This window comes from Paroedura picta, chromosome 10 (genome assembly GCF_049243985.1).
Source record: "Paroedura picta isolate Pp20150507F chromosome 10, Ppicta_v3.0, whole genome shotgun sequence".
NCBI classification, from domain to species: domain Eukaryota; kingdom Metazoa; phylum Chordata; class Lepidosauria; order Squamata; family Gekkonidae; genus Paroedura; species Paroedura picta.
The window spans coordinates 4,014,813-4,030,304 of record NC_135378.1 but is presented as its reverse complement, the minus strand read 5'-3'; the positions used below and the strand labels follow the sequence as shown (position 1 = coordinate 4,030,304).

Sequence of the window (15,492 nt, the reverse complement as noted above, 5' to 3'; positions counted from 1 at the left end):
GAGAAAAGCTGTACGTAACCAGACATACAGGATGGATTTCAGAACAGCACATTTTAACAAACCTAAATTTATGCTGGGTAGAATCCTGTGGTCAGAAAAACTCAAGGAGATGGAAGTCCAAGATGGTTGCTAGTTTCTCAAAAGTGAAATACTGAAGACACAATCACAGACAATTCCCATGAGAAAGAAAACTGGGATGAACCTAAACAAACCAGAATGGCTCCATAAACAGCTTACAAAAGAATTGAGTAATAAAAAAGTGTAATTTAGGAAATGGAAGGAGGAATATAAACAAATAACCAATGAATATAGGGAGAGTGTTAGAAAAAGCAAAGCCCAGTATGAGCTTAGGCTAGCAAGAAATGCTAAAAACAACCCAAAAAAGGGTTCTTTAAGTTATATTCAAAGTAAGAAAATGAATAGGGACATGGTAGGACCACTGCAGGGTCCAGAAAGTGACCTTGTATCAGGTGATGAAGAGAGGGCTGAACTGCTCAATTCCTACTTCTCAGTCTTCTCTTGCTAGGGGAATCATGCTCAATGTGGCCAAATCATGTAATGAGAGATGGGAGTTGTGGCCTAGGATCACTGTAGGGGTAGTCTATAAACTCCTAGTTTCTTTAAATAAAACCAGATCCTCCAGGCCAGATTAACTGCATCCAACAGTACTAAAATAACTTTCAGATATAATTTCTGAGCCTCTGTCCATCAGTTCTGACAATTCTTGGAGAACAGGTAAAGTGCCAGAAGATTGGAGACAGGCAAATGTTGTCCCCATCTTCAAGACAGGGAAAAATAAAGGACGACTGACCTGTCGACTGACCTGTCAGCTTGACATCTATAGCTGGCAAAAATTTTAGAACAAATCATCAGCCAGTCAGTCCTTGAGCAGTAAGAACAGATGGCTGTAATTACTACGAGTCAGCCTGGCTTTCTCAAGAACAAGTCATGTCAGACTAACCTTATCTCATTGTTTAAAAAAGTTACTACCTTGCTATATCAGGGGGAATGCTGTGGACATTGTTTACCTTGATTTCAGTAAGGCATTTGATAAGGTTCCTCATAATATTCATATTTGTAACTTGGTAAAATGTGGTATGGAACCTATTAATGTCAGGTGGATCAAGAACTGGTTGACAAATCACACCCAAAGAGTGCTTGTAAATGGTTCGTCATCTTCTTGGAGAAGAGTGCCTCAGGGATCTGTCCTGGGCCCTGTGTTGTTCAACATATTTATAAATGATTTGGATGAAGGAATAAAGGGTGTCCTTATTAAATTTGCAGATTAAACAGTGGAACAAGCTTCCTTGGAAGGTGGTGGGTTCTCCTTCTTTGGAAATTTTTAAGCAGAGGATAGTCATCTCACAGAAATGCTGATTTAATTAATAGGCATATTGTTGGTGGGTGGACAGGAAGGGATGTGCCAGTGTTTGCCTCTTGTGGTCCTTCCTTGCATACCTAGGGAACTGCTGATCCCCACTGTGGGATGGTGATGATACCGCTTTACTCTGCTCTGGTTCAGCCTCACTTGAAGTACTGTGTTCAGTTTTGGCCATCCCAGTTGAAGAGGGATGTTGACAAACTGGAACATGTCCAGAGGAGGGCAACAAAGATGGTGAGTGGTTTGGAGACCAAGACGTATGAAGAAAGGTTGGGGGAGCTTGGTCTGTTTAGCCTACAGAGGAGACGACTGAGAGGGGATCTGATAACCATCTTCAAGTATTTAAAAGGGTGCCATATGGAGGATGGAGCAGAATTGTTCTCTCTTGCCCCAGAAGTACAGACCAGAATGAATGGGATGAAATTAATTCAAAAGAAATTCCATCTAAACATCCAGAAGAAGTTCCTGACAGAGCAGTTTCTCAGTTGAACAGGCTTCCTCAGGAGGTGGTGGGTTCTCCATCTTTGGAAATTTTTAAACAGACGCTAGATAGCCATCTGATGGAGAGGCTGATTCTGTAAAGGCAAAGGGGTGGCAGGTTACAGTAGATGAGCGATTGGGATGTGAGTGTCCTGCATAGGGTTGGACTAGATGACCCATGAGATCCCTTCCAACTCTATTATTCTATGATTCTATAATTCTTTGGTGGGTGAATGTCCTCCAGGCATGGCTGGATTCTGGAGATTTTTTTGGGGGGATCACTTGGGCATGAAATTGGGGTCACTGTGGGTGGGCAGGTAGTTGTGAGTTCCTGCATTGTGCAGGGGGTTGGATTAGATGGCCCTGGAGGTGCCTTCCAACTCTATAATTCTCATATATACTTTTATCTTCAGTAATCATTTCAAGTCTTCACTATCTTCTGGCAGTAATGTGGTATCATCTGCATACCTGAAATTGTTAATATTCCTTCCATCAATTTTCACTTCACTTAATGTAATCCAACTTTCCTTACCTATGTTCTGAGAGATAGGGACATAAAGAGATAGGGACATAAAATACATCCTTCTGACACATCTGTGAATTGAAAATCATTCTGTTTCTTCATAACAATAAAGTACAGGTAGTATACCTAAACAATCAGATGTTGTGGCACACCCATTTCTTTTAAAACCAACCAAGCATAACTTTTCACACAGTCAATCATTTTACTATAATGTATGAAACACAAGCTAATTTTCTTCTGAATTCTCTTGTGTGCTCCAGTAAACAATATAAATTGACAATATAATTGTTAGTGCCTCTTCCTTTTTGGAATCCAAGTTCAATATCTGGCATTTCTTATTCCATATATACTAAGTCTTTGTTGTAAGATTTTGATCATGACTTTACTTGCATGAGAAATTAAAACAATGGTCCAATAGTTACCGCAGTCTTTGATATAACGTTTCTTCAGAATTGGAATATAGATTGTTTCCAGTGTGGACCATTTTTTCCCCATATTTGGTGACATATTCTTGTTAAGACTTTGATGGATTTTATTTCTATGCCTTGGAATACCTCTATTGACACTCCACATACTCTTGGTGTCTTGTTTGTCTCAACTGCTCTCAGTGCATCTCTCACTTCGCTTTCTAAAGCTGTAGGTTCATCTTAAGATTCTTCTTTGAAGGAAATTGCCATCTTTTCCTCTATTTTATACAATTCTGCAATGCATGGTTTCTGTTGTTTTATTATTTTGTCTTATAGAATCATAGAATCATAGAGTTGGAAGGGGCCATACAGGCCATCTAGTCCAACCCCCTGCTCAACGCAGGATCAGCCCTAAGTATCCTAAAGCATCCAAGAAAAGTGTGTATCCAACCTTTGCTTGAAGACTGCCAGTGAGGGGGAGTTCACCACCTCCTTAGGCAGCCTATTCCACTGCTGAACTACTCTGACTGTGAAAATTTTTTTCCTGATATTTTTTCCTGATAATATTTTTCCTATCTTGTTCAGTTCCATGCTGATTTTTCATCATGCCTAACTGTGATCCATCCATCCATCCATCCATCCTGCCCTCCCCAAAGGTTTTAAATTTCCCTGTGATTTTGTGGATCTTGTGGAATGGATCTTCCTTTTTTTGTTGTTCTATATTTCTTTACCTTGATTATTAGAATTATTAGAATAAGAGCCTCTTGTGGCGCAGAGTGGTAAGGCAGCCGTCTGACAGCTTTGCCCATGAGGCTGGGAGTTCAATCCCAGCAGCCGGCTGAGTCAACCTTGACTCAGCCTTCCATCCTTCCGAGGTCGGTAAAATGAGTACCCAGCTTGCTGGGGGGTAAATGGTAATGACTGGGGAAGGCACTGGCAAACCACCCCGTATTGAGTCTGCCAAGAAAACGCTAGAGGGCGTCACCCCAAGGGTCAGACATGACTCGGTGCTTGCACAGGGGATACCTTTACCTTATTTCTTTACCTTGATTATTAGAATAGGTCTTTGGAAGTCAAGTCACTGGAATGCTACATTTAGACTTCGGTTTCTATTTTTGTCCCCTTTTATTTTTGTCATCTATCTAGCAATTTTAAGCTTTTTGTCATTCTTCCATCAAGGCTTTTTGTCATTCTTCCATCAAGGCTTTTCTTTTGCCTACAGGAATAGTCTTTGCATATTCTTCTTTGATAATATCTCTGTTTTTATACTATAGTTCTTTCCCCATTCACTTGCCCTTAGTAATATAAATCTGTTCTAGTTATGTTGATAGGTCTCTTGTAAAGCCTGATTGATATTATTTGAAATACAGAGTTGGAAGGACCATGCAGGCCATCTAGTACAACTCCCTGCTCAATGCAGGATCAGCCTAAAGCAGCCTTGATAAGTACTTGTCCAACTGCAGTTTGGTGTAGTGTTTAGGAGTGTGGACATCTAATCTGGTGAGCCAGGTTCGATTCTGCACTCCCCCACAAGCAGCCAGCTGGGTGACCTTGGGCTTACCATGGCAATGATAAAACTGTCCTGACCAAGCAGGAATATCAGGGCTTTCTCAGCCTCACCTACCTCACAGGGTGTCTGTTATGGGGAGATGAAAGGGAAGGGGACTGTAAGCCACTTTGAGACTCCTTTGGGTAAAGAAAAGTGGCATATAAGAACCAACTCTTCTTCTTCTAAAGACTGCCTGTGAGGTGAATTCACCACCTCCCTAGGCAGTCATTTCCACTGTGGAATTCTTCTGAGGGTGAAAAAAATGTTTCTGCTATCTACTGTTCTATATGTACTGCAGTACTGCAGGTCCGAAGTTCTGCTGCCAAAAGGAACCTCTTAAGTGACAACCTGTCAAATACTTAGAGCAATCATGTCACATTTCAACCTCCTCTCCTCCAGGCTGAACATTCTCAAGTCTCTCAGCCTTTCCTTTACCTCATAGGGCTTGGTTACCAGGCCCTGAATCAACTAACAATGTGGACCTGGTGTGCATGACAGAGACCTGGGTTAGGGAGGGCAAAACAGCCGCCCTTAAAGAACTAGCCGCCTCTGGGTTCTTTGTCCATCAATCTTGGACTGCGGGGCGGGGAGGAAGGGTGGTTATCCTAAGCCAAGAAAACTTTTCCTTCAGGGCTCTCCCTGCACTGTCAATTACAGGAGGTGAATGCATTGGCCTTGGGTGGGACTCAACCGAGAGCATGACCATCTAGCTGGTGTGCCGCGCACCCAGTGGACCTCCAGACTCCCTGCCAGCCCTGCTAGAGGAGGTAGCTGCCTAGATGATACAGTTTTATTGATTAAATATATACACACACATAAGATTGTCATTGATTAATTGGTTCTCTTGAGAGATTCATCCCCCCTCCCTCCATTCAGTCATTGGTTAGTTTGATAGTCCACGAAGAGCTTCCATTGCTTCTGGAATTCATTTTCCGGTTGGCTATTGACTAATACTGTCAGTCTCGCCAATGTAGCAAAGTCAGATAGATTTTCTAACCAAAGTTCTGTCATGGGTATCGTCTTCACTTTCCAATTTTTAGCCAACAGTATTATGACCGCCATTGTAGCATAAAAAAATAATACTCTTGCCTGTACTGGCAGATTGTCCGGAAAGAAACTTAGCAACCAATACTCAGGTTTCATTACAAACTTAATTTTTAGCATCTTTTCTAGCTCCAAGTGAACCTTGGACCAATACTTATACACCCTATAACACCTCCACCACATGTGAAAAAATGATCCCACCTTCTCCTGACACTTTCAACATTTGTTATTACCCCTATTGGACATCCTTACTAAAGCTTTTGGTGTTAGGTACCAACGATAAAACATTTTATACCAATTCTCCCTAACAGCCTGACTCCTAGTTAGCTTTGATATCTTATTCCATATCCCTTCCCAAGTTTCTAAAGAGATTTGAGTTTCGAGGTTCATCATCCATTTAATCATAGACTCTGTTTCAGTCTCATATTGCAAGAGTATGTTATAAATTTGTTTTTGTAAGTGGGGTTTTTCCTGCATAATGATTTGCTCAAACTCCGTTAGGGATATTTTGACATCCTTTGAAGTTCCAAATTCCGTTTTGAGTCTTCAGTTGGTTATATTCTATCAATTGCAATGGAATTCTCCTTCAGAGTTTGAAGATCTTTTAGTCTGCCTGTGTTAGTTAAGATGTCTATATACTTCAGACAGGATATCCTTGTTTGCTGTTGAGCGGTGAAATAAGCCTCAATTTGTGATTTTATTAGGGAGCATGTTGTCGATAGTCTACCCTTATATCTTAGCCAAATCTTCAAGGCACCATCAAACCATAGGCTGTTTTTTTATTTTCTTCTTTTTGTTTTTTGTTTTCTGACTTGAAGAGGGCCAAAGAGTTTCATGCAAGCTTGATCCCAGTCCAGCCTTATCTAATGCTAAATCTTTGAACATTGGGTTAGCCATCCAATCCGCTAGCATAACTAACATCCCAGCATGTGCATATAGTTTTAAATTTGGCACAGCCTGTCCCTCTCTCTTTTTGGCATCTTGCAACACTCTGGTAGTGATCCTTGGTTTCTTATATGCCCAAATAAATTTGTTCAGTTCAGATTGCCATCTATTCAATTGCTTATCACCAAGTGCTATGGGTAGACTTTGAAAAAGAAAATTTAGTTTGGGTAACACATTCATCTTTATTGCAGCTATGCGGGCAGACCATGAGATCTACAGTTTAGACCAAATTGTTAAATCTTGTTTGATTGCCTGCCATAACTTTCCATAATTATTTGTTATGAACTCTGATATATCTTTACTCAGATATACTCCTAAGTATTTAACCATTTTAGGATTAACTTCACATCCAGATTTGCTTTTTATTAGATCTATTTCTGAGTCGGACATTTCTTGTAATAGTATTTTTGTTTTAGATCTATTAACTCTGTACCCAGCATATAAGCCAAAGATGTTCAACAATTCGAAAAGAGCTGAGATAGATGTTATGGGTTCTGTTAAGACGCAGACAACATCATCTGCATAGCATTTAAGCTTGAATTCCTCTACTCTAACCTTCAAACCAACAATATTATCAGAGGATCGTATTAAGGTTTCAAGCATCTCTAAGACCAAGTTAAATAGTAGAGGCGATAGTGGACAGCCTTGCCGTGTTCCATTTTTATAATTATATCTACTGTTAGCATGCCATTAACCAATAACCTCGCTTTTTGAGTAGAGTATATGCTTGCAATCAAGTTAAAAAATATATTTCCACAGTCCATTCTTCGTAGTGTTTCCATTAGGAAGTCCCAATAGACGTTGTCAAATGCCTTTTCCGCATCTAGAAACAAAAAGGCAATTCTAGTTCATTGAATTCGAGCAAGGTCCATTGCACTCAAAACAAACCTTAAGTTATGCCTCATCAGTCTTCTTGGGATAAAACCAGTTTGATCAGGGTTTACTACGTCACCTATACATTTCTTCAATATCTCAGCCAAAATTTTTGCAAAGATTTTATAATCAGTGTTTAATAGTGAGATAGGTCTGTAGGAATGTGGAGAAGATCGATCTCCTCCTTCCTTTGGTATTAGAAAGACAGAGGACCATGATTCAGGCAGTTTCTTATTTAGGTTCTCAATGACTTCATTCAACAGTTGGAGTAGAATAGGGGTAATAATATGTGAAAATTTCTTGTAATAGATGATAATCCATTTTGTCCTGGTGCCTTCAGTAATTTTGCCGTCGATATCGCTTCATTTATTTCTTGTGTTGTGATTTTTTGATTTAGGATATTTTTATGGTGTTCTGTAAACTGTTTGATCGGTATGGTCCTGCAGAAGGTAGTACGGTCAATGGCCTGCTTCCGGCCTTGGTATAGTTGTTGAAAATATTCTGTGAAACATTGATGGATTTCAGATTCAGTAGTATATTCTTTCCCATCTAGCTTCAATTTGCTTACATTGTGTTTTCATAGAATCATAGAGTTGGAAGGGGCTATACAGGCCATCTAGTCCAACCCCCTGCTCAACGCAGGATTAGCCCTGAGCATCCTAAAGCATCCAAGAAAAGTGTGTATCCAACCTTTGCTTGAAGACTGCCAGTGAGGGGGAGCCCACCACCTCCTTAGGCAGCCTATTCCACTGCTGAACTACTCTGACTGTGAAAAACTTTTTCCTGATATCTAGCCTATATCGTTGTACTTGAAGTTTAAACCCATTACTGCGTGTCCTCTCCTCTGCAGCCAACAGAAACAGCATCCTGCCCTCCTCCAAGTGACAACCTTTCAAATACTTAAAGAGGGCTATCATGTCCCCTCTCAACCTCCTTTTCTCCAGGCTGAACATTCCCCTCAACCTATCTTCATAGGGCTTGGTCCCTTGGCCCCAGATCATCTTCGTCGCTCTCCTCTGTACCCTTTCAATTTTATCTACGTCCTTCTTGAAGTGAGGCCTCCAGAACTGCACACAGTACTCCAAGTGTGGTCTGACCAGTGCCGTATACAATGGGACTATGACATCTTGTGATTTTGATGTGATGCCTCTGTTGATACAGCCCAAAATGGCATTTGCCTTTTTTACCGCTGCATCACACTGCCTGCTCATGTTTAGTTTACAATCCACAAGTACCCCAAGGTCTCGTGCACACACAGTGTTACCTAGAAGCGTATCCCCCATCCAGTAGGCATGCTTTTCATTTTTCTGACCCAGATGCAGAACTTTACACTTAACTTTATTAAATTGCATCTTGTTCTCATTTGCCCATTTTTCCATTGTGTTCAGATCTCGTTGAACTCTGTCTCTATCTTCTGGAGTATTTGCCAGTCCTCCCAATTTGGTGTCATCTGCAAACTTGATGAGTAGTCCCTCCACCCCCTCATCTAGATCATTAATAAATATGTTAAAAAGTACCGGGCCAAGCACCGAGCCCTGAGATACCTCGCTACTCACCTCTCTCCAGTCTGATGAAACACCATTGACAATAACTCTTTGAGTGCGGTTCTCTAACCAATTCCCTATCCACCTGACTAACTGAAAATCCAGATTGCAGTCCTTCAATTTATCCATCAGAACATCATGGGGAACCTTGTCAAAAGCTTTACTAAAATCCAAGTAAATGACATCAACCGAATTTCCCCGATCCAGCAAACCTGTTACTTGGTCAAAAAAGGAAACCAGGTTGGTCTGGCAGGACCTGTTGGAGACAAATCCATGCTGACTTCCTTGGATCACCAAATTGTCCTCCAGATGTTTGCAGATCGCTCCCTTTAATATCTGCTCCATTATCTTCCCCACAACAGAGGTCAGACTCACTGGTCTGTAGTTTCCCGGGTCATCCTTCCTCCCTTTTTTGAAGATCGGAATAACGTTTGCTCTTTTCCAGTCCTCCGGGACATCTCCAGTCCTTAAAGAGGTTCCGAAGATGATGGACAAGGGCTGTGCAAGTTCTCTGGAAAGTTCTTTGAGTACTCTCGGGTGCATTTCATCCGGACCAGGGGATTTGAACTCATCCAGTGCAGCTAAATGCCTCTCCACAACCTCTCTATCCATGTTAACCTGCCACCCAGACACTGTCCTTTGGCTATGGCCATCTCTTGATGTGCCTAAACATTTTGACCTGTGGGAAAAAACAGATGTAAAATAGGCACTAAGCCTTTCTGCTTTCTCTGCATCTTCCGTTAGAGTTTGTCCATCCACACCCAACAGTGGGCCTATTGCCTCCTTTACTTTACGTTTGCTCCTCACATAACTGAAAAATCTTTTCTTGTTACAATGGGCTTCCCTGGCCAATCTTAGCTCACTCTCAGCTTTGGCCTTTCTGATGATTGATCTACAGTGCCTAGTAACCTGTAGGTACTCTTCTTTAGAGCTCTGTCCTTCCCTCCATTTCCTGAACATTTTCCTTTTCTTTCTTAGTTCCTCTTGAAGTTCTCTGTTCATCCAAATAGGCTTCTTAGAGCTCCTGCAGTGTTTTCGTCTTTCTGGAATAGTCATTGATTGAGCATGCAATAGCTCCTGTTTGGGTAGCGCCCACCCTTCACATGCTCCCTTCCCTTCCAGCATTCTCGTTTTTGAGCTTTTACTCTCAGTTTGTGAGCCAGCCATCTTCCGGGCTTATCAGCCCATTCGAAATCTTTTTGTTTTAGGAACTCTAGCTTCTATCTCTTTGGGTTCGCAACAGTTTGATTTGTTTTGCAGCCTGTCTTGTTTGCTTGGTTTGATGTAAGTTTTCTAATTGTTTGAGAGTTTTCACAATTCGGTTCAGTTCTTCCCTTCATTTTTTCTTTATCATATCCATATGTAATAAAATACCTCGCATAAAGGCTTTGCTGGTATCCCAAACAGTTGATAGTGGTACATATTTATTTGGAAGAATTCCTTCAGATCAACTTCACACCTTTGTAAAAACTCCTGATCTTCTAAAATGTAGTTATTCATCTTCCACCATCTCCTGCCAACTCTTTTATAGGATATTTCTACCCACAGGGGGTTATGATCAGCAAATGTGTTTGACAATATTTCTATTTTGGCGATTTTAGGAACCAGATGCACTGAAGTCCAGCATTGATCCAGCCGTGAGTATGAGTTATGTCTACTGGAAAAGAAAGTATATTGCCTTTCCTTCAGGTGTTTCATTCTCCATACAACAGTCAGAGAGTGCTGTTGGAAATTTATCAAAGCTGATTTAGGGAAATTAGAGCCGTATTTTTTTGCGGATTTGTCTAAGAGAGGGTTCAAAGTTGCATTAAAATTGCCAATTATTACGAAATTTCAGCACGAAAGTGCTGAAAAAAGAATTCATCAAAAAAATTAGCTTTATCATTATTTGCAAGGACCATGCTTTGTCCATCAGGGAGAGATATCTTTAATGAAATAAAGTTCCCATCTGGGTCTTTACATAGAATTTCAGCTCTTATGTTAGAGTTCACCAGATATGTAACCACCCCCCTCTTCTTAACCCATGCAGAAGCAATAAATTCCTGCCCTAATTTGTTAGTTTTTAAAAGCTCTATCAATTATGTGAGTTTCCTGTAAGCAAACAATATCAGGTCGCAACTTTTGGAGTTGATTAAAATTTTTTGATCTCTTATTAGCTCTTATTATCTCTTATCTAATCCATTAACATTAATAGAAATGATTTTTAAAGTCTCCATACCTAATAGATCAGATATCTATCGTGATCCTGATCTTGATCCTAGTCCAAATCCTAATTCTAGTCTTATTAAATTAGGTATCTTATCCAACGGTACCTAGGGACTTAATTTAGCGTTGTTCTATCTGTGGTTGATCAGTGATTTGTGTCAGGGAGTCTGCCAGCTCTTGAGCTTGTTCAATTGTCTTTATAACTCTCCTGCCTGTAGGAAGTATCACCTCTAGCACGAAAGGTATTTTCCAGAAATATCTTATATTTTTATTTATTAAAATCTGGCGCAGGAAATTGAGCTGCGTCCTTTTTCGCAGAGTTTCCGCCGGTAAGTCTTGAAAGATCTGCATCTCTTGCTTCTCTATAATAAAAGGTTCTTCGTGGTTTTTAGTCTAAAATACGTTCTTAGTTCTTTTACTTTCAAAGGTCACCATAACATCCCAAGGCTGATCCTTGCGTATTGCTGTTCTGGAATTGACTCTATATAGCTTCTCTAATGAGATATCTTCTTCAGGGAGGTATTGTTGTAGCGCTTTTGTAAGATCTAGCTTGAGATCCTGCTTACCAAATGATTCTTTAATTCCCCTGAATTTTAAATTCTTTGATCTTCTATCTATTTCTAATACTTCTAATTTTTCCTCCGCGGATTGTTTCCAGGCCTGGAGTTCTTCAATCTCTTTTTCCTGCTCTTTAAGCTTTTCTGAGTTGTCTTCAACTGTCAGTTTAAGACCATCTATCCTGCCTGACAATTCAGTTTTACAGTTATATATTTCTTTTAAAATTTCTTTTGACTGCTGCTTTAGTAAATCTTCTGTGTATGTTTTTAGGTATCTGCTTTGTTTTTCCAGCAATCTAGCTATTTGTGCCATATCAAGAGATCTTTCCTCATCCGAGTCTTCCACTTCCACCTCCACCTCAATATCTTTATCCTTTTTCCCCTTAGCTCTCTTGACCTTAGTGGCTCCAGCCATTTCCCTTTTGTGTTTCCAAAAGGTTATTACGTCTGCTGTTAGTTTCTTAATTGGGGATCTAACAGTCTTAGGGAGCTTCCTTTCTTTTTCTGGCATAAACAATTCAAGATTCAGAGTTAAATAGTAATGCTGATTCTGATAGCAGTACAGGACAGTTAATATAATTACTTCAAGGCTAGTTCTCAGTTAAACAGTATTATTCCTTAATTAATTCCTTCACAATTTGCCCCATTCCAACAGTAAAGAGTAAGCTTTGAGTTATTGCAATCAGCTTATACAATTCTAAACAATACCTGAAAGAATAAAATAAAAGTACAGAATCCTGTTTTTGACAATAACTATTAATCAGTTGAGGAATATCTTCTTAATTCTATTTCTAAGCTATATATCTATCTACTATTTAACTACAAATATTAAATACATTAGATATATGAAAGACAAAGCTGAGATTGTAGGGGGGTAGCAAAGGGGAAAAATGAGTAAAGAGAATAGGGAAACAACCAAAAAGAAAAAGAGAGAACAGGAAAGAAGAAGGTCAAAGCAAGAAGAGAGAGAGAGAGAGGGAGTGGGAGTGGGGGTGTTTAGCCTCTATTGAATCAGTATCCTATAAACAGCTATGTTAATATCCTTTGCGTTCTCACAGCTGCACCAAAAAGTTCAAAGAAGATCACAAATGCTTTAGCCCTGGCCGAATAGCAATTAATAGTCTTCAAAGAGGGAACAAAGGTAACAAAGGGGAAGAGAGAGAAAGTACAAAAGGGAAGGATTAGGGGGGTAGAAGTACCCAAGTAAAGTATTGCAACTTAACGTCCAGTCCTAATTGTTGGGGATTTCTGGTGCCGCTGTACACCTTCTCTATGTTCAAAAAGCTGTCAGAGAGCCCAAGACTTTCTCTTCGGATTCTTTTCTTTTCTCTCTGAGTCCTCAGCAGTTCACGGAGATCAATAGCAGCATAGCATCAGGCAGTATCTGGGGCAGCTTCTCTGAGTCTTCCGTACTTAGGACCCCTGGCTGATCACGGAATTTGCCTTTGTTTGCTTCAGTTTGCAGAAGAGTTTTAAAGGGGCCGCGAGACGTGTGCACCAGAGGAATTTTCTTAACTGTGAGTTTTCTTAGGGTTTGGGTATTAGTTTTATAAGTTTTAGAGGTTTTAAGTCTCTCAAATCGTCTTGACGGTCTGGTACTTCCTCTGTCTAGCAATGGCAAGTTAGCACTCGAGCCTCCGCGTCTTGAAGCAACCCCTCCCCCAAGCTTCTCACTCGTCGTCTACTCACACTTTGTTTGTCTCACAGTTTGCAGTTTGTGATCCAGAGAGCGCGTTTCTAGGATTTTCAGAGGTCCCAAGTAGTTATTTTGCAATGTTCAGTGTATCCGATATCCAGAACGGGAAAAAGGAGAAGAGGGAAAGGGTAGTTGTGGGCTGGAAGGGAAGTAAAGAGCTGAAAAGGCACAAAGCTTTTTTTGAGCCTCTTTCTTCCAAGCGGCTTATGACCCAGGGACAAGCCCCTGCGGACCAGTCGAGGTCTCCATTGACCCAGTAGGGTCTTTAGAGAAGACTTTGATGAAACTTGCACTTCTCACCAGCGGCTACTAGGCAGAAAATAGCATAGTCCCTCCACTTGAAATGGGAGTTCACAAGGAGTGAACTAGTCAGACGCCATTGTTGCCCGGAAGTCCAATTCCCCAAACTCCTAGTTCTGGGTGATTTTAGCATCCATGCTGAGCTGCCACCCCCTAGAAATGGGATGGACCAAGTGTCAGCTATGGTGATACTGGGGTCTTGCAATTTGTTGTTGGTCCTACTGATCAAGCAGATCACAGCCTAGACCTCATTTTCAGTGCAGGGCTGAATGTGGATCTGGTTTTGGCTACAACTATGCTGTGAAGGCCCGGGTAAGGCTACCACCCCCTCCTTAGTTGGGCGCCAAGCAGATTTTAGCTTGCCCATGAAGACTTATAGATCCAACTGGATTCCTGAATGATCTATGGCACCTAATGTCTCCCGGTACTTCTCTAGATGGACTGGTTAGCGACTGGAACAACAGAATACTGGCCGCCAAAGACAAGAGGAACTAAGAAAGAAAAGGAAAATGTTCAGGAAATGGAGGGAAGGACAGAGCTCTAAAGAAGAGTACCTAGAGGTTACTAGGCACTGTAGATCAATCATCAGAAAGGCCAAAGCTGAGAGTGAGCTAAGATTGGCCAGGGAAGCCCATTGTAACAAGAAAATATTTTTCAGTTATGTGAGGAGCAAACATAAAAGTAAAGGAGGCAATAGGCCCACTGTTGGGTGCGGATGGACAAACTCTAACAGAAGATGCAGAGAAAGCAGAAAGGCTTAGTGCCTATTTTACATCTGTTTTTCCCCACAGATCAAAGTGTTTAGGCACATCTAGAGATGGCCGTAGCCAAAGGATAGTGTCTGGGTGGCAGGTTAACATGGACAGAGAGGTTAAAATCCCCTGGTCCAGATGAAATGCACCTGAGAGTACTCAAAGAACTTTCCAGAGAACTTGCACAGCCCTTGTCCATCATCTTTGGAACCTCTTTAAGGACTGGAGATGTCCCGAAGGACTGGAAGAGAGCAAACGTTATTCCGATCTTCAAAAAAGGGAGGAAGTATGACCTGGGAAACTACAGACCAGTGAGTCTGACCTCTGTTGTGGGGAAGATAATGGAGCAGATATTAAAGGGAGCGATCTGCAAATATCTGGAGGACAATTTGGTGATCCAAGGAAGTCAGCATGGATTTGTCTCCAACAGGTCCTGCCAGACCAACCTGGTTTCCTTTTTTGACCAAGTAACAGGTTTGCTGGATTGGGGAAATTCGGTTGATGTCATTTACTTGGATTTTAGTAAAGCTTTTGACAAGGTTCCCCATGATGTTCTGATGGATAAGTTGAAGGACTGCAATCTGGATTTTGAGATAGTCAGGTGGATAGGGAATTGGTTAGAGAACCGCACTCAAAGAGTTGTTGTCAATGGTGTTTCATCAGACTGGAGAGAGGTGAGTAGCGGCATACCAGAGGGCTCGGTGCTCAGCCCGGTACTTTTTAACATATTTATTAATGATCTAGATGAGGGGGTGGAGGGACTACTCATCAAGTTTGCAGATGACACCAAATTGGGAGGACTGGCAAATACTCTGGAAGATAGAGACAGAGTTCAACGAGATATGAACACAATGGAAAAATGGGCAAATGAGAACAAGATGCAGTTTAATAAAGATAAGTGTAAAGTTCTGCATCTGGGTCAGAAAAATGAAAAGCATGCCTACTGGATGGGGGATACGCTTCTAGGTAGCACTGTGTGTGAACGAGACGTTGGGGTACTTGTGGATTGTAAACTAAACATGAGCAGGCAGTGTGATGCAGCGGTAAAAAAGGCAAATGCCATTTTGGGCTGTATCAACAGAGGCATCACATCAAAATCACAAGATGTCATAGTCCCATTGTATACGGCACTGTTCAGACCACACCTGGAGTACTGTGTGCAGTTCTGGAGGCCTCACTTCAAGAAGGACGTAGATAAAATTGAAAGGGTACAGCGGAGAGTGACGATGATCTGGG

General features: G+C 41.1%; 1 protein-coding gene across 10 annotated transcripts in view; it reads right to left on the bottom strand.

The window, feature by feature from the left end:
- Positions 1–15,492, bottom strand: part of JAKMIP1 (janus kinase and microtubule interacting protein 1) — a 237,294-nt gene that overhangs the window by 49,218 nt on the left and 172,584 nt on the right. The window contains exon 20 of one of the 10 annotated variants that reach the window (XM_077301536.1): positions 3,819–7,152. The exons of the other annotated variants lie outside the window; for them this stretch is intronic. Within the exon in view, the coding sequence (XP_077157651.1) occupies positions 7,111–7,152 (42 nt within the window). The 3' untranslated portion in view covers positions 3,819–7,110. Of the gene's footprint in view, positions 1–3,818; positions 7,153–15,492 lie in introns of those variants that run through there. 10 annotated transcript variants of the gene reach the window in all.